The 25,938-nt window shown below is 32.0% G+C and overlaps 1 protein-coding gene across 1 annotated transcript in view; it reads right to left on the bottom strand.

Moving 5' to 3' along the window:
• Window positions 1-1,194: 1,194 nt before the first annotated feature.
• Window positions 1,195-25,938, bottom strand: part of LOC117177817 — a 165,874-nt gene continuing 141,130 nt past the window's right edge. Inside the window, exons 2-5 of the mRNA XM_033368767.1 lie at window positions 12,325-13,653; window positions 12,141-12,239; window positions 11,267-11,926; window positions 1,195-2,421 (exon numbers count right to left, since the gene is read on the bottom strand). Of these exons, the coding sequence (XP_033224658.1) occupies window positions 2,107-2,421; window positions 11,267-11,926; window positions 12,141-12,239; window positions 12,325-13,653 (2,403 nt within the window). The 3' untranslated portion in view covers window positions 1,195-2,106. The remainder of the gene's footprint in view (window positions 2,422-11,266; window positions 11,927-12,140; window positions 12,240-12,324; window positions 13,654-25,938) is intronic.

Here is a 25,938-nt window from a genome sequence, read left to right as displayed (position 1 = left end):
TTACGATATCGTAAAGACACTGTAACGACATGGACATAGGATGTCGTAAGGTTGTCGTAAATATGTCGTAAAGACATCGCCAAAATTTGTGCCCACTGGGTCCTTCTCTCAAACTCAAAATTGTAATTGTTTACTGAATCTTCCTGCCAAAAGTAAAAGTTATGTCGGAAGCAAAATTTCGATTCTAAAGTTCCCTGTCTTAAAGTAAAAATTATAATTATTCTTCACGGATATTTCATGTCCCAATCGTCAAAATTATAGTTTATTTTGATATTCTATGTGATGACTTATAATTATAATTCTATTTGAAAATTCCTTTTTCCAATTTATGATAATTGTAATTCTTTATTAAAATTGTTAAATATCTTTATTTATTCCCTGCCCCAACGCTGAATTATATTTTTTTAAGAGACTTACACAAATTCCCTATTCCAACTCAGAATTAGAGAAATAGAATACATGAAACCTTTTTTGCATATCCCGAAAAAATCCCGATCACTAAATCGAATTCCCGGTTTAGCAATTTTTTTCTCTGATTTTGTATTTTATGCTGAATTCACTTGAGCTCCTTTAAATTGTTTTAAATTCCCTGAATTACTTGAATTCTTCGAAATTCCTCTGAATTACTTCGATTATTTTGAAGTCCTTAGAATTCAAGTAATTCCAGGAATTCAAATAATTGACCGACGTTCTTTTAACGTGAATGTATCGACTTTCCTTTGCGAAATGACGTCAGTAATTAATTGGATTTTGACTTCGATTTCGAAGCGGGTATCAGTGACTTTACTATTCTTCAAGCACGATATTTTCCTATTTTTATATACAAATTAAAAAATCGGCCACACTCCACACACCAGTCACTATTACAGCAATTCATTTTTTTCAAAAAATAAAAAACCAGTACTATACTTTTTAGAGCTTCAACAAAATTTGTTTTCGATATTATTTCATAGTTGAAGAACTGTAAAATAACTGTTGTCTTTGAGTTCATTTTGATTATTTATGTGATTTTATGTGATGAATTTTAGTTGTTTCTTCAAAACAATTTGAAGAAAGTTTTAAAAAGAAATAGCAAAGCATTTCGTTTTTTACACATTTAAAACAATCCTTATAATAATAATAATAATAATAATTTTAAAGACATTATAAAATAATAAAAGAATCACAGGCGCAATAAAAAGACTTCGAAAAATATAAGATTGACATCAACAAAATATAATTAACGTGCACCTTGCGCACTGAGTGGACAATATTACTCCAAGTTTACCTATGAACTTTGGAAGTGAAAAACTATGCAATTAGATTAAACAATAAATTTCTAACTTGCTCGCATGATATGTAATTCAAATTCTTCAAGAGCAGACTCACACATTTCTAGAATTAACAGAATACAATCCATTCATTCATTCGACAGAGATTCTCTCCAACAGAGGAATAACAATTAAAAGACTGAACTCGAAGAAAGTATTAGAACATGACAATTCCAACTTTTGTTCAGAATGTCTGCTGACTTAACAATTTCGTAAACTTAATCATTTTCGCACAATACAATTATAAAATTAACAATCACAATAGTGCACATGTAGTACAAGAAATGCTTCTTGGAATGCTGTACTTTCAAATTTTCAACATGGAATGAATAATGCTTACTTCTGTGGCTGAAATACAATCCGCTTTATCGATTGGACACTCGTATGGTTTTTATTTCGCAGGTTCCAATCGCATGTCAGATTCAAAATATATAAACCTGAAGAAGATTATGGTTAAGCTGAATATTCACTAGAACGAAATCTTAATAGGCTTGGTCCAAGTAATTGAAAGTTTGCTAAACAAACTCATTCTTGAAGACTCACTCACTCGGGGAGACGATAAGTTCTTAATTCCATTTAGTTAAGCATACATTGAAGCATAGGACGTATTTTTCGACAGAATATTAAAACTTAAAACTTCTAAAACTGGAATCATCGTTCGAATTTAAGTTTCAACATAGATTAATTAAAAGAGGAGAAAATGAGATTTTTTTAATGTTTGGAACATTGTCTAGTCAATCGTATTGCCAGGATAATTCAAATCGATGACTTAATCAAACTGAGTAAAATAGTCAACTCACGCGTCACTAGAAATTGGATGACGTTCAAGTGAATCACATTCGGCTAAAGCCTCGCCACGTCGGGGTGGAAATTCGTCCGTCATAAGACTCTCTGCTGCGATTGCTGCCGAGTCGATGCTGTCAAAAAAACGTGGTGTCCATGGCGCATTCGGTCGAAATCTTCTCGTCGGCGATCCAATGATAAATTCCACTCTTGTGGATCCAGTAACTGAGGAAGTTTCCTGATTTAAGGAATCTAGATATGAAGAAGTATCCGAACGGTGGAAACTTCCACTGGTTGAGCACCACGAATCTGGCGGATCAGAATAGGTCTGAAAAAAATCAGGCATGTTCAAAAATTTTGTTTTTAACGTTTCTCCAAGCATTTAATACAGTTTATCTGGCTGGGGTTTTCCGTACATAAAGAACCCCGCACAAAAACACTAGTCATAATTAGTCCAAGTTCTTTTCAGAAATTTCTTCTGTTTCGTAAACTACAAAATAAATTATTAGTATTATTAAAATCCACCGAAAGACATTTTCCCATATATTTTGTGCGGGGTCTTTTAATCAATTTCGAGTCAGGACTTAAGGAGACTAAACAATTTTTTTTCAAAGTTTTTGGGTATAAAATTCATTAAGCGGAAATAATTAATGGCTGGTAATTCATTTTTAAAAAGTAAATAAGGACAAAACACAATTGGAATTAAAAAGGAAAAACCCAGACTTCACAATACAAATTATTCCTTTGCGAAAGTTAAAAATAAAAAATGAACAAAAAAAAAGCGAAAATAGAGGAAAATTTCGCGTGGTACGTAAATTTTGCAGTTATTTTGCAATTTTTAAGATTCAATATTTGATACATATAATTTTACTATTTAAAAAATGGTTCAACTCTCAATTTTTAATATTTTTACGATTTTTTAAAATGTTCAATTTTGAGCGTCATCTATTAATTGTCTAATTCATCATGTTTTCAGTAACAACTACTATTTTGTTAATAGTTTTCTATTTTATACATACATAAAGATTTAATTTTATTAATAAATTTATAAATGGTGCAAATATCACCTTTAAAGTATTCCAGTTTTTTATGTTATAAATTGTGCTTAATTTGAATGTTTCAGCTTTACATATTAAATTAAATACTTTTACACTATAGATTAATATTTTTAACATTTTTAGAACTTTAAGTTTGAAAATGTAAGTTTTTATCGAAATCAATTTAAAATTGTTGAACTCTAAATGCATCAATTTGAAAGTTTTCAATCTCAAAAAGAAGCAGGTTTACAATAGCTAAATTTGCAAATTACACTAGGTATTAATAATGAATTTCAAATTGAAATGTTTAAATTTGGAATATAAAACTTAAATGTTAAAAATTTTTAAACACTGATTTTAAACATTATTCAACATTGAACTTTATCCATTAATTGTTTCATTCACAATGTTTCAAATTTCAACTAATTTGTTGATAGTTTTTTAGTTTCTACATACCTAAAGATTTAATTTGAACAATAATTCTTTAAATGTTCCAAATATCACCTTCAAAAATATTTCAATTTTAAAAGTAATAAACTGTCCTTTATTTGATATGTATCAGTTTGATAAGCTTGCTTTCTTTAAAGATTGTTTAATTTTGAACGATAATCATTATAAAGTTAATTATCAATGATAAACATATTAAATTGATTAATTTTTTGACTACAAATTAACGTTTGATATATTGTTAAAGCTTTAAAAAAAGCAATTTTTGTTTCGATCGAGTTAAATAAAAAATTTTGAACTCTAAAGACTTCAATTTAAAAACTTTCGATTTTAAGAACTTTCAGGTTTACAACAGCTAGATTTGGAAATTATACTGGGTATTAATAATGATTTTTAAATTCAAAATTTTTAATTTGGATTATAGAAATTGAATAATAAAAATTGTATCCTTGAAAAATTGTTAATCTCTCACTACATATATTTGGAAAATGTTTATTTGTTTCAATTTCAAACTTTCACTGCTTCTAATATGTTTTTTTTCTCTTTCTATTTTTTAGTATTGCACGCTATCGAGTTTCATTTGAATACGAGAAATTACAAGCCTCAGAATTACTTCAGAGATTAAGAAAGTGCAAGTAATGTCACAAATACAAAAAAATGTGTCTGAATTTAAAAGTGTATAGTCTGAAAAAAGTGTTAACGGAAAATTAACTTTATTTTATAAGCAAAAGTTTTAGTTTTCTAAACTAATATTTTCAAAGCATTGAAAAGGCACTTCAACGTTTATTTAAAATTTTATTCTTTAGCCCCTAGATGATCAAAATTCCTATTTATTTATCGCAGGATTCACAATCTTTTCCTTATTCCCCTCTTTTTCACGTTTTCCATTAATAAATGCGAACTGAATGAATAGAACCTGATAACAAAATCCACCTATTTTTGGTTAAAAGTAATATTTTTTCGGTTAAAAAGTTTACTATTCAATTTTTTGGTTACGAAATTTATTATTTGGTTAAAAACTGAACTATTTGATTCAAAATTTGACAATTTGGTTGAAAAGTCATACTTCCTGGTTCAAAAATCAACTCTGTTGGTGAAAATTAGACTTTTTGATTCAAAAAGTTAACTGCTTTGTAGAAACTTTATGTTTGTAGGCTTAAAAATTTAACAATATTGTAGTAAATTTAACTATTTTGTTGAAAATGTATGCACTTGGTTGAAAATTCGTCGTTTTTCGTAAAAAATCAATTTTTGTGCTTCAAAATGCAATTTTTTGTTGAAAATTAATCTGGTTTAGTTGTGGATTCAAGATCAAAGTTAGTTACAAATTCGTTTTTTGTCATAATTTTAGTTGAAAATTTGTTGTTTTTTTTTTGTTTGTTAAAAATTAAACTTTTTAGATTGAAAATGGAACTATCTTGTCAAAAATGTAAGCGATTGGTTCAAAACTAACGTTTTTATTGAAACATCATAGTCTCGAGATAAAAACGGAACTGTTTTGTAGAAAAATGTCTTTTTGGCTTAAAAATGCGACTATTTAGTTAACAAATTTTAGAAACGAAAGAAATACAAAAAAAATAATAAAATAAAATATGTACTAACATCACATCCATTATTCAAACCATTAAGTTTAAAAATTATGTAATTTGTTGAAAATTCGTACTTTTTGAAGGAAAATTAATCTTATTGGTTAAATATTCGACTATTCGGTTAAAAATTTATATATTTCATTAAAAATTCGTCTTTTATGTTGCAAAATTAAGCTTTTGTTTAAAATTAATTTTTTAGTTGAAAAATTAACTAATTAATCTGATTTAGTTGAGGATTTAACTATATTGTTACGAATTCGTCCTTTTTGGTTCAATTCAACTATTTTTTATTTACAATTAAAATATTTTCAACAACTGTGAAATAAGTGTCTTTCGTGTCATTTTTTTCCAAAATATTACAAAAATAGTGTCATCGCTATAAATAAGTGTCGAACACTGTCAATACCAATTCATTTGCAATAAAATGTAATTATTTAAATGAAAGTCGAATTTATGTGCCACTCGAAAAAATTGGATTGGATTTAACTGAATACAAAAGTTCTAATCCAAGGCGAAATTTTACTGCAGACTAAGCAGGAAAGCATGGTCGATGGTTTTACTTATCCTTGCATTCAATATTTTTTAAACCCCTTTTTCACAATTTCAAAGATAGGATGTCGCTCTATTCAGAAGATACTCGCAAATAATATGAAATATTTTAGCAAATAATAGAGCAAATAAAAGATAACGATACAGAGACGACTCAACATCAACATTATATTAGACGTTCAAGTGCTTGTGTCGTATGTCATGCTAATTTTATTTAAGATTCAATTTTGTATCATTTAAAAAATTAAAAAACTCATTCAGTGCAGAATACAATCTTTGTAGAGAATAAGAATACACGTGCTTACGACTAATTTGTGAAATTTTGTGAAGAAAAGACAATAAGAAATAAATCAATGTAATTTTGAATATGATTGCATGTCGCAACTTATCATTCAAAGAATATTGCTACATACATTTGTCTGATCTCTGAGAGATATACTAATTAGAAACACTCTATTTGTAAATGCATTAAATTAGCATTAAACAGCACGTACGAGAAGATTACGCTTTAGAATTACATAAAAATAAAAACTCGTACATGAAAAAATATTACTAAATTCTTCGTTTTATCAGAAAAGCATCCAATAAAATATGAATAAGCAACATTTAAAAAAATTATGAATGGCTTGAAAACGATTTTCTCTAAATATACATCTAAAGTTTTAGAAATGACATACATGTTTACAAAAAAAGAAAGAAAAAAAAACAAAAAACATGGCAAAGTGTAAAAAATAAAAGAAGGAATATATTGTGACTCTTGTGTTGGTGACTTCTTAAAACTAAAAAAGTGAAGATGATGGGTAACCCTGCGTGTTGTTGTGGAAGAAAAAATGTCCTTAAAACTAAATATATACCAAAGAGAAATGAGAGGAAAAATCGAAAAATAAAAACTAAAACTACTGAATTTCTACGTTTTACAGTCAACATGCATGCTCTACTTCTACAGGATAATTCTAGAATAATTTACGGCTACATAATATTATTCCATTCACCAAATTTGAAAAATTTGCAAACAACAATTCGACAAAATCGTTTGAAACTAAAGCATAATCACTATATTACTTTTTCATCCAAACATATTACCATAAATAAATAATTGTTTTAAATAGAGAAAGTAAATATTAAAAAAATTAACAATTCTAAAAATATTTTTTAACTGCATTAAGTTTACATATGCAGACCAAGGCAAATTCAACAAATTTAGTAATAAGATATTCTCTACGTAGAATAAACTACTGTCAGTTGCACAAAACACTTCTTCAATATTGCATTAAAAAGAAATCAGATTTCTTTAGCCAATGTTATCAATGGAAACGAAATTTTTATCTTGGAGTTAAAACAGTTCTGTGTTTTTCTCACATCCTTGAAAATTAAAATTTCAAAATAGCGCAAAACCACTTAACACAAATGTTTAGCAGCCAAAAAATGAAAATATACAGAATTCAGGAGACAGGATTTATAAAATTATATATTTAATAATATTTAAAAATGCCCACAAAAACCACAATTTCCACAATTCGGATTGATATTATTTGAGAAGTTGACTTTTAAAAATGCATGAATATTTCCCAATTCTAATTTCTCTAATGTTTATTCTATACCATTTTATTTAACCCTTTTAACTAATTTTTGCTTTTGCGAATTTATTTTTTACTTAATTTTTTATCATTCTTAATGATCATTTGTTACCATTTTTATTTTTCCAAAATACCATTTGTCTCTATTTTATTTCTCCAAATGACTATTTGCTCCCACTTTTATGTACCCTCACTTTTATTAATCTAATTAATATTTTTTAAAATTGTAATTTGCCATAATATGCATTAATCAAAATTACAATATTGCATAATATTGGTTTCTCAGATATTTGTAAAAAATTAAAAGTATGTCCATCTATGTCAAATAATAAATTGGTTATATTCAAAATATAATAAAATTTAATTCGAAAACAATGCATTAACACTCACCAGATTCCGCGATCTGTTTGGGTATGAGTTCTGCGAAAATTCAAGTTTAATCTATGAAAAATAGCTTTTTTTATACAAATTATTAACAATATTCCATAGTACATGTTTTAAAAAATTTTATATTTTTTATAGTGAAAACTAAAAACACATATTTGAAAATTAATAAACCAACTGTTTTGGAGAAAAATCGTATTTTTTTGGTTCAACTCAGCTGTTTTTGATTAAAATTTTATCAGTTGAAGTTTCTTCTATTTGATTGAAAATTGGCCTTTTATTTCTTTTTGTTTTATTTTTGATTGAAAACTTTTTTTTTATTTGAAAAATTACATAATTTTGTTCAATATTCGTCCTTTTTGGTTGAATTCAACGGCTTTTATTTTAAAAGAATTTTTGATTGAAATATGAGCTATTAAATTTTACGTTGTTTGGTACAGATTCAGCCTTTTGGTTTAAAATAAACTATTTTGATGAAATTCAGTTTTTTTCGTTAAAAATTTATTTATAAATGAAAATTGACTAAAAAGTAAATTTGAAATTATTTTTCGTGTTTGCAAAATCCTTTATTTTGGTTAGATATTCATTACGTTTGTTAAAGATTCAACTACCTTGTTAAAAATATTTTTTTGTTTGTTAAAAATTAATTTTTTAGTTGGAAACTCGACATTTTAGTAGAAAAAAGATATTTTTGTGTGAAAATTCATCTTTTTTAGTTGAAAATTTATTATTTTTGGTTTAAAAATCTAGTTTTTTGTTCAAACCTCCTTTTTTGTTTTCGAAATAGTTTTTAACAGTAAATTAAATTATTTCATTTTTTGGTACACATTTTTTTTAGTCTCATTTATTTCTTTTGGTGAAATTTTTAACTATTTTAGTTAGAATTTTTAATATTTAGATGGAAATGTACGTATTTTGTTGTAAATTTGCCTCTCTAGTAGAAACTTAATCTTCTTCTTTAAAAACTCATAATTTTGGTTGGAAATTGTACTATTTCATTCTTAGTTCAAAATTTATCTTTATTAGTTGAAAATTCTACCATTTGGTAGAAAAAATAGAGAATGTTATCAAATCACGTACTTTGAATTTTTTCAGTAGAGTTAATGTGTAATGTTACTTTTGTAAAATTCAGAACTGAACAAGAAAAAGTGACCAGTAATTAAACTATTAAATTTTCGCTCTTCAAACGAAATGAATCACTCTTTTACTTTATTTTACAAATGAACTATAACCTTTTATTAATGATTTGTATTAGAAAAGGAAATATGCTAAGAAATAATTTATTTTTGATTTATTAAATTTAGATTTTCGCAGAACTTGGACTCGAACAGATATCGCACTCTGGTGAGTGGCAAACTCACCCATTCCAAAAAAACAAAAAATGAGGCTAGAAAGTAATTCGGTAAAATGAATGTGACGACCAATGGCAATACGCTGGCAGGGTAACTTTTTGAGCTTGACAACAGCGCCACCTAACACATAATATTGGCTATCTAAAAGTTATTAGAGAAATTTTAATGAAAATGAGCAGTCAATGTCATTTCGTTTTAATGAAAAATATTATACCGATTTATCAAAATGCTCCAAATTAGTGGCGCTGTCGTAGCTACCCAAAAGGCGTATTTAATAGAGAAAAAAATAAATTGTCAGATGGTAAGCCGGATATTTGTGGCATATCATGCGCTTTCTGGCGAATAAGCAGTAAATATTATCCTCTTGAAGCACCCTCTCCAATATTTCTTACCGCAAAAAATGTTCGTCGATGAGCACGCGTGCATGCACATGCCAAATTTTGGCAAGGAAGGACCAGCACACTAAAGGTTCGGTGGTATATGGTACATTGGGACGAGTGGACTACCGCAGGATCAAGCTCACCAATCCAAGAGAAGCATCAAAGCAAATGATAATAAAAGAAGCATAACTTACGAGAGACCGACGAAGAACGCGAGAAGGGGCCATTTTCATATTGGATGGCCGGGATGGGCTCGAACGCACACACTCGCCTGCGCTCCAGATCAGACTTTTTTTTTTGTAGTGGATGGTAGACGTTCGTTTCGTGGTACAAAAAACTAGTGAACAATCAGTCTGTCGGCTAACCAACGGATTTTGAAACAACATTTTGTGCAGTACAATTGACACTTGTCATATAAAAAAAGTTTCCTACTAGGAATTCTTTTGGGCTTTTGAATTATGCCTACAGTGTAAATTATGAAGTCAAGCCTGGTGCAGTGAAGGGCAGACGATGTTGTTTAAATGAGTTCTACGACTTGTGCGTGTATAACAACTTTTCAGAAATAATGGCACAAAAAGAGAATCCAAAGATAAAGGTCACATTTTTTTAATTACATTTTTTATATTGATTTTGTTTGATAATTAGCAGAGCTGGGCAAATATGCTGTAATTGCACTTTACGTTCATTAAAATCAGTAATTGCTCCAATAATTTCTCAATCGGTCTGCCAATTCACGAATTGAAACATTAGTATTTCTGAAAATAATGAATACGGCATTTAAAAAGGATAGTTTCAAAAACCCAGACAGGCAGTTAAAAAGCAATAAAGAAAAGAATAATAATAGTAAAGAAAATATTAATAAGCAGTTAAAATTTCAGGTTAGAAATCCAATATGGGGAATCAAGAATTTAAAAAATCAGTTTTCTAATGTTTTTTATGTACAAATTACTAAAAATGATGCATATAAATGCGATTTTATAAAGCGCATTGAATTATAAAATTTAGAGTTTGGATTAGAATTAAGAAACCTCACAAGTCTTCAGGAATTGAGTCACACAAATAGCATAAGTGTTTTGAAATTCTCACTACCATATTGGATGTGCCAGTTTTAATTTTGAGGTGATATATATTCCCGTCATAATTTAGTTGAACTAGAAATTAGAAAATTCCCACCAGATGACTCAACGCGACTTTACTATATCTGGAAACTGCGTAGTATTCAGCTACCCAAGTTATAATTGCGCAGTCGTGCTCTACGCAACTAAGTCTTGCGCAGTAGTAATCTGCGCATGCTATAGCGGCGCACTACTGCTAAGTTGCGTAATTTTTTTTACCTAATGCCCAGCACTGATAAATAAAATACGACTTTAAAAAAGCTCCCTTTGTACCATCATTTCCAAAGTGACTTGCGTGTGCGTCAAGTCAAGTCGGGTTGAAGAAGAGCATCGAAAAGTCGCAATTCCTTCGTTCTAAAGGCACTGGTAACAAGAAGGACAGTGGAGCAAATAACTAGTAGTATAACGTGGCGTTTAGCACAGCAGAGAAGATACCCTAGTCTGGAGATCGCATTTCCCAGTAGCGAACTTGAACTGCCTGAAACTCTCGTCAACGATATTCAATGGAAGATCGAATATAGTCCACTAGTTCGCCAAAGAAAGGTCGCTTCAAAGATCTGCAATCTCGCTCTGTGGAAGATAAGAGTGTGTCAGTGTTGGTGTTTTTGGCTAACCCTGAATTGGACAATTGGACGAAGCGACTATCCCTAAGAGAAAGGATGTTTGGCCTTGCTGAACTAGGTAGCACCGTTGTAGAGTGGTGATTTCAACAGCTGCCAAAATGATAGCTTGACGGGCCGTACCTTTCCGGTGTCGGTATCGACGGAAGCACGGGCCAGGCTGTGAGATCGACGAGCAGGAGCGGACGGTCGTCGTGGGGGAGTCACAGGAGAAGAGTTGGACTCCAGCGAGTCCCTCGCTCGGGAGAGCAAGGATGACTTGTTCAGTGAGTCTTTACTGGAATTGTTGCGTGGCAAGGACTTATTGAGAGAGTCCCTCCCGGCTTCCTTGTTCACGGTCCCGTTGGTCCTCTCGATTGTTCTCGGCAGGCTCTTGTTCAGGGACTCGCGACTGGTGTCTCGCGTCTTACAGGAGAAGATCTTGCCAGTCAGACTGTCGCGACTAGAATCCCTCACCGTTCTAGTGGTCAGCGACTTTAAAGATTCTTTACTGTCGTTTCTACCGTGCGGCGTTGGAGGTTTAGGAGTGGCAGCCTTCGAGGCACCAGGTAAAGGAATTCGACTAGGTCGCCTACGCGGCGATGGCTTTATTTCGAGGGCTTGATGATGATCGCGAGCAGACTCTGTACTGCTCCCAGGCTCGGGATAATTCTGCTCGCATCTTGGCTGCTCCGCATCAGCTTCTGGATTCGGATCTCCTTCCGTGGACGGACGCTGCTGAAACCTTTCCAGAACTCTGACTCGCGCTCGCGTTCCTTCCAATTCAATGTTTCGCTCCGCAAGCTGAAAAGGGAAACATTATAATTTTAAAGTTCTACTTTTGTAAAATTGTATTCAATAATTATATGGACTTTCTGTCTGGTACGAAATTGTGTCAACTGGAGTTTTATATCGTATATGAGTAGTCACAATTGACGTCAGCAAAACAAGAATGAATGCATTCTTGCAGAATGTTCTATATGATGGGGAAAAGCAATATTAAAAGTAGAGTACTCACTTGAAATCTGAGGTCATCATTTTCCTCCCGGGCTTTGTCTAATCTTTCCGAGAGCATTTCGGTGCTTTTTTCTACGTCGTCCAGTCTTTTTTGTAAGGCCTGTGAAAAGAAAAGACTTAAGTGCTACCGGATTTTTTTAAAACTAAACAGTGGGCTACTGTATTGAATAGATAAAAAAATTAACCTGATTATGGACGGTTGTAGTGATAAGGTGTCGCTGGAGTTCAAGAGAAGAATGCTCTCTCAGGATGGCGGCAATTTTCTTGGAATCCACATCTTTAACATTAGCTACCCTGGTGGGTGAAATGAGCACGGAATCCAGTGCTCCCAGTCTTGCTCTCCTTTCGTTAACATTAGCTTCTACATTCAAGTCCTCAAATGACCTAGCAACCACATTGGCCACTACATTTTTTTCTATAGTCCTTGTCCTAAACCTATTCTTCTGCGCCTTACTGGAGAGCACTGGGGCAAAAGCGGATCCCTTGCTCCTGATATTATTAACATTATTACTCTTCGGCGATGAGGATGGAATGGCTGGTGAAATCGGCTGAATCCTTTGCGCGCCAGGATTATGAATCCCGTATGATCCATCTAAGGTACCGGTCCGCAGATGATCTTCAAGTCCACTTCTAATGGCCGAAAGAGCCGCCAACTCTGACTGAAGTTCCTGAGCACGTGCTCGACTCGATATCGTCTCCGCTTCGAGTTCCGCAACCTTGTCCAGGAGTTTCAACTTCTCTCTCTGAAGTTCAGCCACCTGAGTGTCCTGGTCACTCGGAACCCTATCAATGTCGTCGCTACTTCGGGCGTCATCTTCCGAACCAGTAACTCTTTTCACAGCCTCTAAAACATCGCCCGAAAGACCAAAATCCTCCGAGGCTACACTCTCCAAACGTCCTTGAAGACTCTCAACTTCCTCTCTGAGACGAATTCCTTTTCGGTGAATAACGTCTAAGAGGTTCCATAGTTCGTCCTCCGCCTCGTCCAGGACGGGACGTGGACTAGGTGGCCTTGGTATCGCCGTGGAGGCGCTGTCCTTAGAAGAAGTCTCCGTGCTGAAGCCAGAATCCTGAACGGTCGCGCTGTTCTTGTTACCTCCGCTGTGGGAATTGCTACGACTCCTTGGTAAAGATGACGAGGCCGAAGATTCGCCTTCCCTTGGAACCCGTCGCCTCACCTTTCCTGGCTCCCAATCACTTATTCTACGAGAGGATGGACTGGACAAAGGTAAGGGGATGTGAGAACTCTGCGTGGAGGACATCACGGATGCGTTCGCCGAGCTTGAAGTTGCCGCCGAGACCGCCATCTTGTGCCGGAGGTTTGGGAACGTCTCGATGACGAGGTCCCGAAACTCGAGGAGAGCGCCGACCTCATTCTGCAGCTCCTGGAGCGCCACCAGGGACTTAGCCTGCTCGTTGATCAAGTAGTGAAACGGCCCAGGACGTAGGGGTATGCAATCCATACCACCACCTCCGCTCCCCACGACGCCATCTGTTGATCCACTGCCACACTGCTGAAAAAAAGAGAAAAAGGTTTATTAGTATTTTTAATAGACTGGGAGTCTAGATAGATGATTTCAAAGAGGTGTCCTAGGAAATCTTTTATGAATTTGGTAGTTTATAATCCTGCGTATCTGTTACCGAAATTGCAGGCAGGTACTTGGCGAAAAAGGTGCTTATTGGAGAACGCGATTTGTGAGAGTCTACTATATACCAAGTGATTTCAATGGTTCTTGTCCGTGCGGAAAGGGTTTACGTTTAAGCTAAATTATGACCGCTATTCAACATTTTTCCTAGTGTAAAAGACTAAATCTCTTTTGCAGAAGACTAAGCGCAAGGAACTTCGTGTTACTTAGTCTTATTAGGACTACTTGTTGAAACCTTAGGCGGGCAGTTGGTATTAATCGTGATAAATATTTAAGCCCGCATTCCGTGCAAAGATCTTGGAAAAAACTGACAATGAGCATCGGGCAAGTGAAGTCAACGAAGCATAAATGCAACAAGGATGGACACACGCATTCTATTTGCTTTTGCAGGCGCACATGTGCAGTTACAAGGATAGCCTATGTATATTATTTCATGCAAGAGAGTTCGCTGATTTCACTTCTAGGCTCGAATGTTTTATTGCAATGAGTTGTGATTGTGCTTAAATAAAAAAATTTAAGTTGATAATCGCTACCTCTTAAACGCTACCTCTTTGATTCAACAATAGTTAACATTTCTGACCAATGTCTAAATAATTAAAATTCTGTTTTAAATACATCACTGGTGAATAATAACCTTAAAAATTAAAAAGCTGAACCACAGAATCTAACTTGTTACTGTACATTAATGCAGTTTAGTTCTAATCTAGGTGGTCACACAAGGGACAGAAAAAACTCTCGGTAATCCGAAAATATTTTAAATCCTTTGTAATGTTTCCAAATCTTCTAAAATGCTTTGCAACTTTAAAAAGTTTCTATAAATTCCATGGATGCTTTGAAAAAACCCTTAATTTTCTCGAAATCTCTGTAAACTATTGAAATCTCTTAAAAATTCTTTAGAATTATTTGAAATGCCCGAAAGAATTTCAAAGCATTTGAAATCTTTTTGAACCCCGTAAAATGTTTAAAAGCTCTTGAAAAATCCTCGGCATTGTTAAAAATACTCCAAGTTTTTGTAATTCTTTAAAATCTCTTTAAATTACTGAAATCTGTTAAAAATTCTAGGGACGTTTTAAAACATCCTCAATTATTTAAAAGGAATTTAAGAAACTTCAGAAATATGTACAGACTTGAATTCAATATTGGTTAACCTATAGGCTAACTTATTGAAAGAAAAGTGAATAAAGTTATCTTGTTATTTTAAAAAGTGACAGAAAGTGATTTGAGCAACAGAATGTCTATAAGTGGCAGCCCTGATTATTCTTGACACTTGAAGTGATACTTCTTACAGAAATTCCCTGACATTCGCATACTTTTTTTCAAAATCCCTGACTTTCCCTGATCAACAAATGTCCTGACTTTTCCATGATTTTTAAGTTTCCTAATATGCGGCCATCCAGAATTTAGAGAACGTTCAGAAAATAGAGAGGGACAAACTTGAAAAAAAATCCATTCTATCTCCCAGGTTTCCCGGTCACAAAATAGATTTTTCCCGGTTGAATATAAAGCATCTATAATAATTATTTAATACTAATTACTTTATTATACTAAATTTAAAAAGAATTAAAAATTTTAGAATTTCAATGTAAAATATATAATGTAAATAATCGTAAAAAGTAATTTCAGGCTTCATAGTCCAAAATGCTCTTAAACCGTGGGAAATTCAGTGCTTCTTCAAAGAAAAAAGTGGAATATAGGAGAGTAAATTCTTTAAATAGCATTAACGTAGGTACCACATTAAATAAATAAATTTTCAATAAGTTAGTTGAGTTTTCTGATAAAACGTCGAATGTTTTAGAAAATATAACAGTAAACTTTTCAATTCAAAAGAACTGACTTTCAACCAAAAATAGCTGGATTTTTTATTGGATTCTGTTAATATATTTATCACTTAAGTGAACAAGCAAATGAGAAAAATTGGAAAAGCCAAGGATAAAAAAGACCAATTTTTTAATAAACCGCAGTGAAAATTCTGAAAAATTCTATCGATCGTAGTTTAGGAGATATTTGTGTTTCTGTGACCCAAGATCTAAAATATAGATTTTGGATTTTCGATAGGAAATCATATTTCACTCAGTACTCTATTAAATGATAGTTTCATGCCCCTGGAATGACCGAAAGTGGGTACATTTATAGAAACATGCCAGTTATTAGTAATTAATTATATAAATTTATAGGTTACGTATCTCATTACTATACTGAATATCTAAAAAGGAAGCTTTCGTTCTCGAATCTAAAAGGAAGTTTATTATTTCAAGAATCCATCAACACAAGTCTGAAAATTTAAAATATATAGTATAAAAGGAACATTCATTTTTGAACGAAACATCAACTATACAATCTTAAATATGGATTGGGCCTGGATAGTTTAACGGAGATGTTTGGTAACACTGAGCACAATTTCTAACACACTTTTTCGCGAAGATTAAGACGATATTCATTGCAGAAGTAAAAATGAATTTGAAACATTCCCTTTTTTCAAACAGATTCCCTGCCAGTTCCCGATGATTACCTGGTACTTAAAATTCCAGGCTTATTCCCGGTTTTTCCGTTCAGTTTTTCCGGTCTCAAAGAATTATGAACCAGTTAAAGCAGAGGCTCTCTTTTCCTTTAGGTAAAACACAAGAAAATCGCAGAATCCCGTTGACCTGAATCTTATACGTTTTGTTTTCACTATTCGCCCTATGCAGCCTACAGTCCATACAGAGGTCTATACTTTGCTTTCCATTGCACGTAATTGACCGACACATAGGAATCTCGATCATCGTATTACGCTATTCCTCGCGATGGGGCTCGACTAGAACATCACGACCTCCAGGAAATGCTTGCAATTAATTGATTACAACTTTGTAATAAACCGAGTAACATTGCCAAGTGTGGTGTAAGTTGTAAGACACAGAAGCTAATTTCAGACAATGCCATCGAACATGATCACACGGTTTCGAGTCACGAATTGCCGATGCGTGATGGCAAATTATCCTATATGGCTACCAAGAAAGTGCCTTCGACAGCTGAATTTAATAATAAAGTTTGTCGGTGGTTACTCATGCGTGCTTTTGAAGAACTCAAAAGGCGGAACGACGATCCCTGATATAAAATGAACGAGCCACCGCCTCGAATTATGAAGCGAGACTGAAATTAACAGGGGCAATTAATCCTTTATTCGGTAAGGGTTCCCATGATAATTCTAGATTCTAGAGCAAACAGAAGAAAAAAAGGGATAATCGAGTCTATTGATAAACCAATGGTTTACGCAAAATATATTAGACTTTTATTTATTCTATTCATCCTCAGTAATATTATAGCTTGAGTTTCGATCCTTGACCTCTTATGGTCTATCTCGTTCGCCCTTCCAATACCCCGTCTTTTTTTTTTAGTTTTTACACTTTGAATCCTCATTCCATGAATTCCTTAGCTTCGTATTTTTGACCCGTATAAAATGCAATGTCTAACATGCTCATTAAAGCTGATGATCTAACATTCTCTTTAAAAAATCAACAATTTACGGCTTCTGTAATTTAAGAATATTTAAATTCACGATATGGAAAATTTTTCAAAGGTACTTTAAATAATAACTGGTTTTTGCTTTTCTGAAGTTACAACATATTTTCTGCATGTTCTTAAGCTTTCGAATAGTAGTTGTGGTTTTACTTTTTGAGAAATACAACACAAATCAGACTCTTCTGACGTTACAAGATTGCCAAAAAAATAACAATAACAAAATTCCCTGACTTTTCCTGGCCTTTTCCTGAACAACTTTTCATTTTCCCTGATCATTAGAACTTTTTCTTTCAGTCATAAAAACAACCGCAGGGGCCATTCAGAATGTACCTGATACATTTTTCCGGAACCTTAAAGTATTCTTTTCCTTAGAGTCTTTTTTCCATTGTTCTTACCATGGAGACTGATTCATAATTGCCAATTGACTGATGATAATAATTAAATATTAAAATAAATAGTTATATTTTCAACAAAATAGATTAATCTTTAATAAAAATACATTCACAACGAAACATGTAATAGTTGTTAATATTTCCACAAAAATATTTTTATTTAGTCAAAAACGGTTAAATTCAACCGAATGAATTTTTACCCACAACGATTTTTCAGTCAATATGGAAAAAAATATCACAGAAGGCGTTAAATTTTCAAGCCTTCAATATTCAACGAAAGAAATAATTTTACATGAAACAAAATTTCAACAAAATACATGAATTTCCAACAATATAGTTAAATGTCCAAAAGAAGAAATGAATTTTCAACCAACAAGATAAAGGTTCAGCTAATGAGAGTACTTTTATAGAAAAAGAACAATTTTCATCAAAATACATGAATTTTTAACTAAATAATTGGAATATTGAATAAAAATACAAACTTTCAACAACAAAAGTGGAAACGGTAAATCTCCAGTTAAAAAAAAAGTTTTCAGTAAAAAACGAAAAATTTTTAATAAAAAAAGTTAAATTTTCAACCGACGGAGGGGTCACACTGTGTAAGTTTATTACCTATTTTAAATTCCTGGACTTTTTGAAATTCCCTGACCAGTTAGCAGCCCTGATAAGATATTAAACTGAAATATTCAGATATTTAAGTCGTTGTTAGAGCGCATGCACAACTCGCGGTGAGCAGAAAAACCCGCAAGATCTCTGTCTATGACTTAATGAAACTTATATTATTTTAATGTCGTTGCGTAACAAATGTTAACTTTTGTGAAATTGATGATCATTAATTTGTCCACAATTATTAATAATAATGGTGTAAAATATTCGTGTTGAGTAATATGATTAGAGAAACTGCTACTTTTTCCTCTAAAAAAAAAAAACTTACAGTTGCCGAAAATTCTGTTGCATAGCTACGTGCATGATTAAATCTAAGCATCAAGTTGTTATACCATTAAAATTAATTTTTTCTTGAAAATCCCGAAGATAAAGTGCAGGCTTCATTAACAATAATGCTTTCACTTCTTCGAGAAAGTTCTTTGTGATGTAGGAAATTTCAAAGATCGCATTTAAACTAATAAATGGCTAACCTAGTGATCCATGTCATTTATGTATGACATTTTTAAATTTCAAATTGTAAAATTACATCTCTTTCGCGGAGAAACTCGTAGATGGACAGCTCCCGTATTTCATGAATTGAGTGATTTTCAGAAAAATTAGGGATAATAAATTTAAACTTTAATAAGCACCTTGAAGATGAAATCGTTTAGAAACTTTCATCCTTCAGGTCGCTCATCGGCTTGAGTATTGAAGAGCCTGTCCAGGATAGAGTATGTGTTCGTACGCGGGCATGTGAGTTGTGTAACTGAAATCGATTCGATTACAAGATTAGCTCTAATTAAAAGATTAGAGATTTGAAGTCTGATCCAAGTGATTGCACTGTAAGAATTTGCACATGCGCGTGATGCACACAGCGTCATAATTAGTCAAGCGAAAAAACAGGAAAGTAAGAGAAAACGAGGCTTTTGTGTCACAGAGCCACGTAATAACTCTCCGAGATTAACGAACCGCAGAAGAAATATGATGAATGAAGTTCATCCAGTGCCAGAAGTCAACAACAAGTCATTACGAGGGAATTCTCCGTTGATACTGAATTCGCCTCGAAAAACAGCAAGGAACACCAGGCCTAAAATAAAATATTTTCGATATCGTAACAATTTTTGTTGTCGAAATAAATACAATTTTATTGGGAAAACAATCGTATTTTGTATTTTTGGTATTTGGGCAACCAATTTTTTTAGTTGTCTCAATAAAACTTGTTGGAAGATCGTAACAGCCCAAATGATCAAATTACACTTTTCTATAGAAAAAAGTGAGATATGCTCATTAATTATGCAATTTTAAATTTAATGCCATCCAAGTAGAAAATTTGTCTGAAAAAGCATTAAAAACTGTACATTTTATAAATCATTTAAAACAATTTTTAAGTTTGAGTCCTTCAAATTTATAAGGCTTTCTGGGTTTACGAGCTCTCCAGGTCAATTTGTGACCAAATTTAAGTAAATTAAAGTCAAGAATGTAGTAAATTTCAAACATTGTAATCATTCCAGAATAATTACCAAACACTCTCTTGTACAATGATGATGAATATTATTATCTTGATAAAAAGAGATATTTCGGGTTTCACTCTTGTAAAAAATTACGAATAGTTTGCCGATGTAATTGTGTTCTTTCAAATTTATAGAATTCCAAATTTACAGTAATTTTTAATTGGAAATCTTATTAATTAAATAATTTTAAATAAAAAACGTTAAAAATTTAATAACAGCAGATGAACACTTGATAAATTAGTCAATTTGCAAATTATTGTCCTTATGAAATTAAACATTTTCCAATTCCTATATGCCTGAATACTTGCAAATGGTAGAATTATTTTATTTTAAATCGAAAGTCTAAATATTTCAACATCTTGAAAATCACCATGTTCTGAATCGAATAATTTCAAACACAAATATTGAAAGTGCTAATTAAATAATGTTATTGTAACATATTCAAGATTGTACATCTTTAATATAAAATCCATAATAAAATGATTTATTTCAGCTTTCAAATTTTGTTTTCCTTCAAACCGGTAAAAACTTTAGAATATTAAATAAAAAACAAATATTTTTTTCAATCCAGCAATTTGAATTAAAAGACTTCCAACTTGAATAAACTTAAAGCTCTCGCAATTACACACTAAAACATTAATAATTCGTTCAAATTCTAGGCTTTTTTGGTATAAATTCCATGTTTAACGTAATTAAAATTTTGTTTAATGAATTTAAGTAAAATACAGAATAATAATTAGAGTACAAGTTGAATGTAGTATTATAGTATATTATATCACAAGCAGGGTTAGGCACGGGAAGATCCATGTTCGCTGTGCGAATAGTATCCTTGTGTCTTTGCGAAAAGCTTCCTTGCGAACATTGAATTCCACCTGAAGACGTGTGTAAACCTACGACTGATGTCAGATATTTGAGTCGAAACTACCATTTTATGAGACTATCGAGTTCCTAAAAAGTGAGCGTTAGATATCCTTTTACTGAAACGGTGTGAAGACGTCCTATGAAATGAAAGATTTTTGATAATGATGATGATCAATGACGGAACATTCTTCTGTTTTGCTTTCTTTGTCTGTTAAATTTCTCTAAGGCTAGCTCGTATTTATTCTTAGATTTTTGGGGTACTAAATCTTGCTTTGCATTTTTTACTTGTTCATTTGTGTTTAGATGTATCATTCTGGTTGTATTTTCCATGACTTTGAGTGTACGAAGATTTACATTTATAACACCTTGCGACGTAATTGCTGATAATTGAAGTTTTTACGGATTCTTTTGTTGTAGATGAAAACATACGATTGATGTGGGAGTTATCTGTTAGAGCTGTGATTGGTAATTTCGTATGGCGCAAGATTAGAAAGTAGTCCGTTTCGAGGTTTAATTTTTATATATTGTATATATGTGTCTACAGTAAATTAATCAAATACATTGTGCGTTAATCAGTGGCCATTAGTGGATCCAATTAACTGACTGTTCAGTGGCGTTTGGGAATAATTAACTGTCGCTACCTGGATTATAAGGTTAAGGGCTATCTAACACTAACTTTTCTGGGGGCGTAATAGGCTCATAACATGGCGGTTTGAATAAAATATTTGAATCAGATTTACGGCAAAATTGAAGATTACAATGTACATAAATTTTTTTATTACTATTATTTATTGCCATTTTGACAAATTTTATAATTATAGTATTTATTTGTTGTGCACAAGTCTTAACTTTAAAGAGAGCATTTAACCTTTTTTATCTCATTATGTTAAAACTAATTACAGTCTTAAGTCATATATTGCCTTGATTTTTCTGTTTCGTTCAATTTTTCCCTGTTCTCGGTTTTGACCGGAAAATAAAAGTCTCACTTCAAGCGATGTCAAGCTACATTTATAGTGAATGGATCGGTTTGTCTACTGAAAATCAGAAAGTTTCCAGGTTCAAAAAATTTTCTCGCGGTCCAATAGCCACCTTGATTTTTGTTTCTCTAAGAAAATGATTATTTTGCATTGCAGAATAATTTCCGGTATTCGATAAAATATAAGAAAAAGAGAAAAGTAACTTTTTGACTCTAATATGGAATCAAAATCAATATAAAATTTGCTGTTGGTTTTATTTCCAGGAGATTGAAAGCAGGTGCGTGTTTGAACTCCTGCAATACTATGCCGATACAAAGAAGAAATTTCTTTAACAGTGCCCTTCGCCGTCGATCCGGTCTTTTATGGCCAATCGGTTTTTCCAGTCTGCGAAACAGACAAATACTATCGAGAAAGTGCAGCATTGCCCTTTAGAACGTTGGAGATCCAAGACGAAGGATAGAGACGATAATTCTCAACTCTGTAGATTGATCACATTTAAAAAGACAAACAAACTATGCAAATCTGATCATCTCTGATATAAAAACCATTGGAGATATTTTAATTTCACTATCTCCAATGACTGATAATGTTACGGCACATTTTTTTCTTGTCAGTCTAGCAGTTGAGTGCCTGCATCAAATAGCCCGTAACTTGATCCGTGCCCTTAATTATATTCTTTAAATTGAGCATAATACACAAAGGGCCGATCAAAAAGTTCACTATTTTAAATACTTTTTTGAACCCTATCTCTTTGTCGCGGAAGACGACACAAACCTTGAATAGGGCCATTTTTTCACGAAAATAGGGTAATCAATTGTTTTAAATAAAATTAATGCATGGGTGCCATATTGAGTTCAATATCATTGGTATATATTGCACTTTCAACAAGTTAGTTGAATTTTCAACCCAAAAAGATCAATTTTCTATCAAAAGACACACACTTTCAACGAAACAGTTGAGTTTGCATGCTAAAAAGTCGACTGTTTTAAAGAATAGTTGACTTTTGAGACCAAAAAGATTAATTCTAAAGTAAGAAAGATGATTATTCAAACAAAAACTTTTCTACCAATAAAGATGAATTTTCCATTCAAATAGACGAATTTTCAACAGAGTAGTTGAATTTTCGAATAAAAAAGATACCTTTTGTATCGAATAGTGGTATTTCCAAAAAAATAATTAAATTTCTAACTAAAATAGGCATGCCACAAATCGAAGTGAATTTATTTTATTTTTCTAGTGGATATCTCAACAAAACAAAGAGTTTAATTTTTTTTAATACTGTTGACTTCAACTAATAAAGATGAATTTTGAACAAACTAGTTGAATCTTCTGCCAAAAGGTTTAATTTTTAAACGGGCAGTTGCACTTTTAACCAAAAAAGATCGAATTTCTACCAAGAGTTGAACTTTCAACAAAAGCGTGAGTTTTACAAGCAGGAAAGATTTTTCAGTCAAGAGAGAATAAAAACTTTATCTAAATTGTTGAATGTTCAAACCAAAAATGTGAATTTTGTATAAAACAGTTGAATTTTCAACCAAAACATTAATTAAAAAAAATTGAATTTTCTGAAAAAGATTAGAATTTTGCATCTAAAATACGAACTAAAAAAATAGTTTAATTTTTAAGCGAAATATTTAAATTGTCAGTTGAAATGATTGATTAAAAAAATTTAATATTTTTTTTCATTTTCAGCCAGAGATAGATTTTGACAAAAATTAAATTAATTTTTAACAGAGAAGTTTAAATTTCAACCAAGTAATTGAATTTTCGATCAAAAAGATTAATTTTCTATTCAAAAAGACTAATTTACAACAAAGTACAGACGTTCCAAATCATATCGTTGAGTTTTCTACTTAAAACGATCAATTTTCAACAAAAAATAGAATAGTTTAATCGTGTACTAGTAAAATAAATGGTTAACAAAGTAGTTAAACCTTTAAAGAAGTTATTGCATTTTCAAGCAACGACAGCGAAAAAACGAATTTTTGAACAATAAATAGTTCAATTTTCAACCAATCAGTAGATTTTTTAACTAAAAAAGATGAATTATGAACTAAAAAATAAAAGAAAACTTTTAAATCAAAAACTATTAACTTTCAGGAATAATATTTAGATTTTCTTATAGGGTTCTATTCATTCACTTCGAATTTAAGCGAACAATGAGAAAAAGGGGAAGTTTCTTGAAAGCAGGGAGAAAAAAGAGAAATTCGTTAAAAAGGGGAGTATGAGGAGAACAGGGGAAAGAGTAATAAGTTTGTATTCAGATGCTTGTAAAATAAAATTACTAATTGTCATTTCTTCACGTGCATACTTCAAAAAATCATTATTCACATTTATATTTTCTATGTGTGATGCCACATTCGGTGTTAACCCGTCCCACATTCGTTACAAATCGTCACCAACCCTGTCCCCCCCCCCCCCCCCGCGAATGTATGGCCTTTTTTGAAAGGGCACTATCTGAGATCGTCTTGTCATTAATAAAAAGACTATAACTGATTACTGAACTTACAACAGTGATTTGATTAGGAAGCTTGAGCAAACAGAAGACATCCTTATCGCATGAAGGTGGTACCTTGCTGTGGCATTACGCCCGGGTCATGAGAAAGGGAATAAGGAGTACAAAGCAAGATCATGACGATAACGAATCTCGCCTTTGTTCGTAAACGATGATTCATGCCTCATGGCAAAAAATAAGAATCTTATCCCTATCCCTCAGCGAGCTCCCGTGATTTTCAACTGAGCCATAGAAAAACAGTATACTTCGTACGCTCTGTATTCTTGGGTCCCTACCTCCAAGGAGATACCGATATAGATTGGTTTATGTTCCATCATTAGCATCGAAGAGTAACAGACTACTAGCTACTAGCAAAGTGAGAGAATTTGCACTCAAGGCGTCTACTGCAGATTGAAATCCAAAACAGGTTGAAATAATAGCAAAAGAAAATAGACAAATATTATCATCCAAAGTAACATTAACATTCTGAAAGATGAAAGTTAACACTTCTATAAAAAACAGGCTGCAAAACTTCATTTTTAAAATTACCTGACTTTTTCCCTGACTCATTTTTTATTTTCCCTGACAATGAATATTTCAAAATCAAAATTCTAAGCATATTAAAATTTTAATATAGAATATTTTATAAATGGAATAATTGTATATTACATCACAAGTAGGGTTAGGCACTTTTTTACACGTGGAGCTTAATGTTCGCAGGAAGAGTAGTCGAACCATGACAGAGGACCATGGTTTTCCAAGTCATCTTTTATGAGCTGAAAATACTGTACATTTTTTTAAAATCAATAAATATCTTTTAACTTCTCAAGTGTGTTGAAAATGGAAAAAATTTAATTTAGGCGTAAAGTTTGATAAGTTTGATATATTAATCTCGCGCTTCGCGCTCGATCTTTGTGCATAGACTTTTTTAAAATAAAGGTGAAAGCATCGACAACAGTAATTCTGTGATTGTGAATTCTCTGTTGTTAAAGCGCCATCGGCCTTAACGAACCCATTCTCATCAAGTATCTCGTGCTTCGCACTCGAGTTTATCCCTGAAATTTTATATCATTCCTATAAATCTATATTATTATAACTCATAACTTAAATTTGTATTAAAACAGACGTAATATCATTGTACCGTTTGAAAAAAATGCAAATTCTTTTTAAAAAATGTTTTTGTTAAACATTTTATTGCAACTTTAATCGTTTTTCCATAAACTGAATTTGCTCATTTCTAATATTTTTTTATACTTTAAACTTTATACATACGGTTTACTGAGCAGCCTTACCGTTTTTTAACTTCTAAATTATATATATGTATATTTTTTTGAAAATGCATTTATATATTTGAGAATCTTTGAAATACTTTTAGTTACCTTTAGTTTAGGACACTAAACGAGTGTACCAAAGGCCAATCTAATAGATTGATTTTTTCAAAAGTTATCATGTTCACAGCCAGACAGGCATACATACAGACAGGCAGACATGCAGACACATTCGTAAAAATCTGTTTTTCGGATTCAGGGGGTTTCAAAACGTGGACATTTGACAAAAACTGGGGGGGGGGGGGGGGGGGGGGGGGGGGGGGTCAAATTTTACACAAATCTAATATCTTCTCTGATGCGAATGTAAAAATGAATTCTGTCATCAATTTTTTTTACAATTGTAGAACTATATGCCTGAAGAATTTATGGAAGTACCTATTTGAGATTAAAAAAACGGGGGAAATTAAAAATTAAATATAGGAAAAAAAACGTTTTCAATTTAATTTA

This window comes from Belonocnema kinseyi, chromosome 8, assembly GCF_010883055.1.
Source record: "Belonocnema kinseyi isolate 2016_QV_RU_SX_M_011 chromosome 8, B_treatae_v1, whole genome shotgun sequence".
Taxonomy (NCBI): Eukaryota; Metazoa; Arthropoda; class Insecta; order Hymenoptera; family Cynipidae; genus Belonocnema; species Belonocnema kinseyi.
Note: the sequence above shows the minus strand (reverse complement) of the source record. Positions and strands in the feature narration are given on the sequence as shown.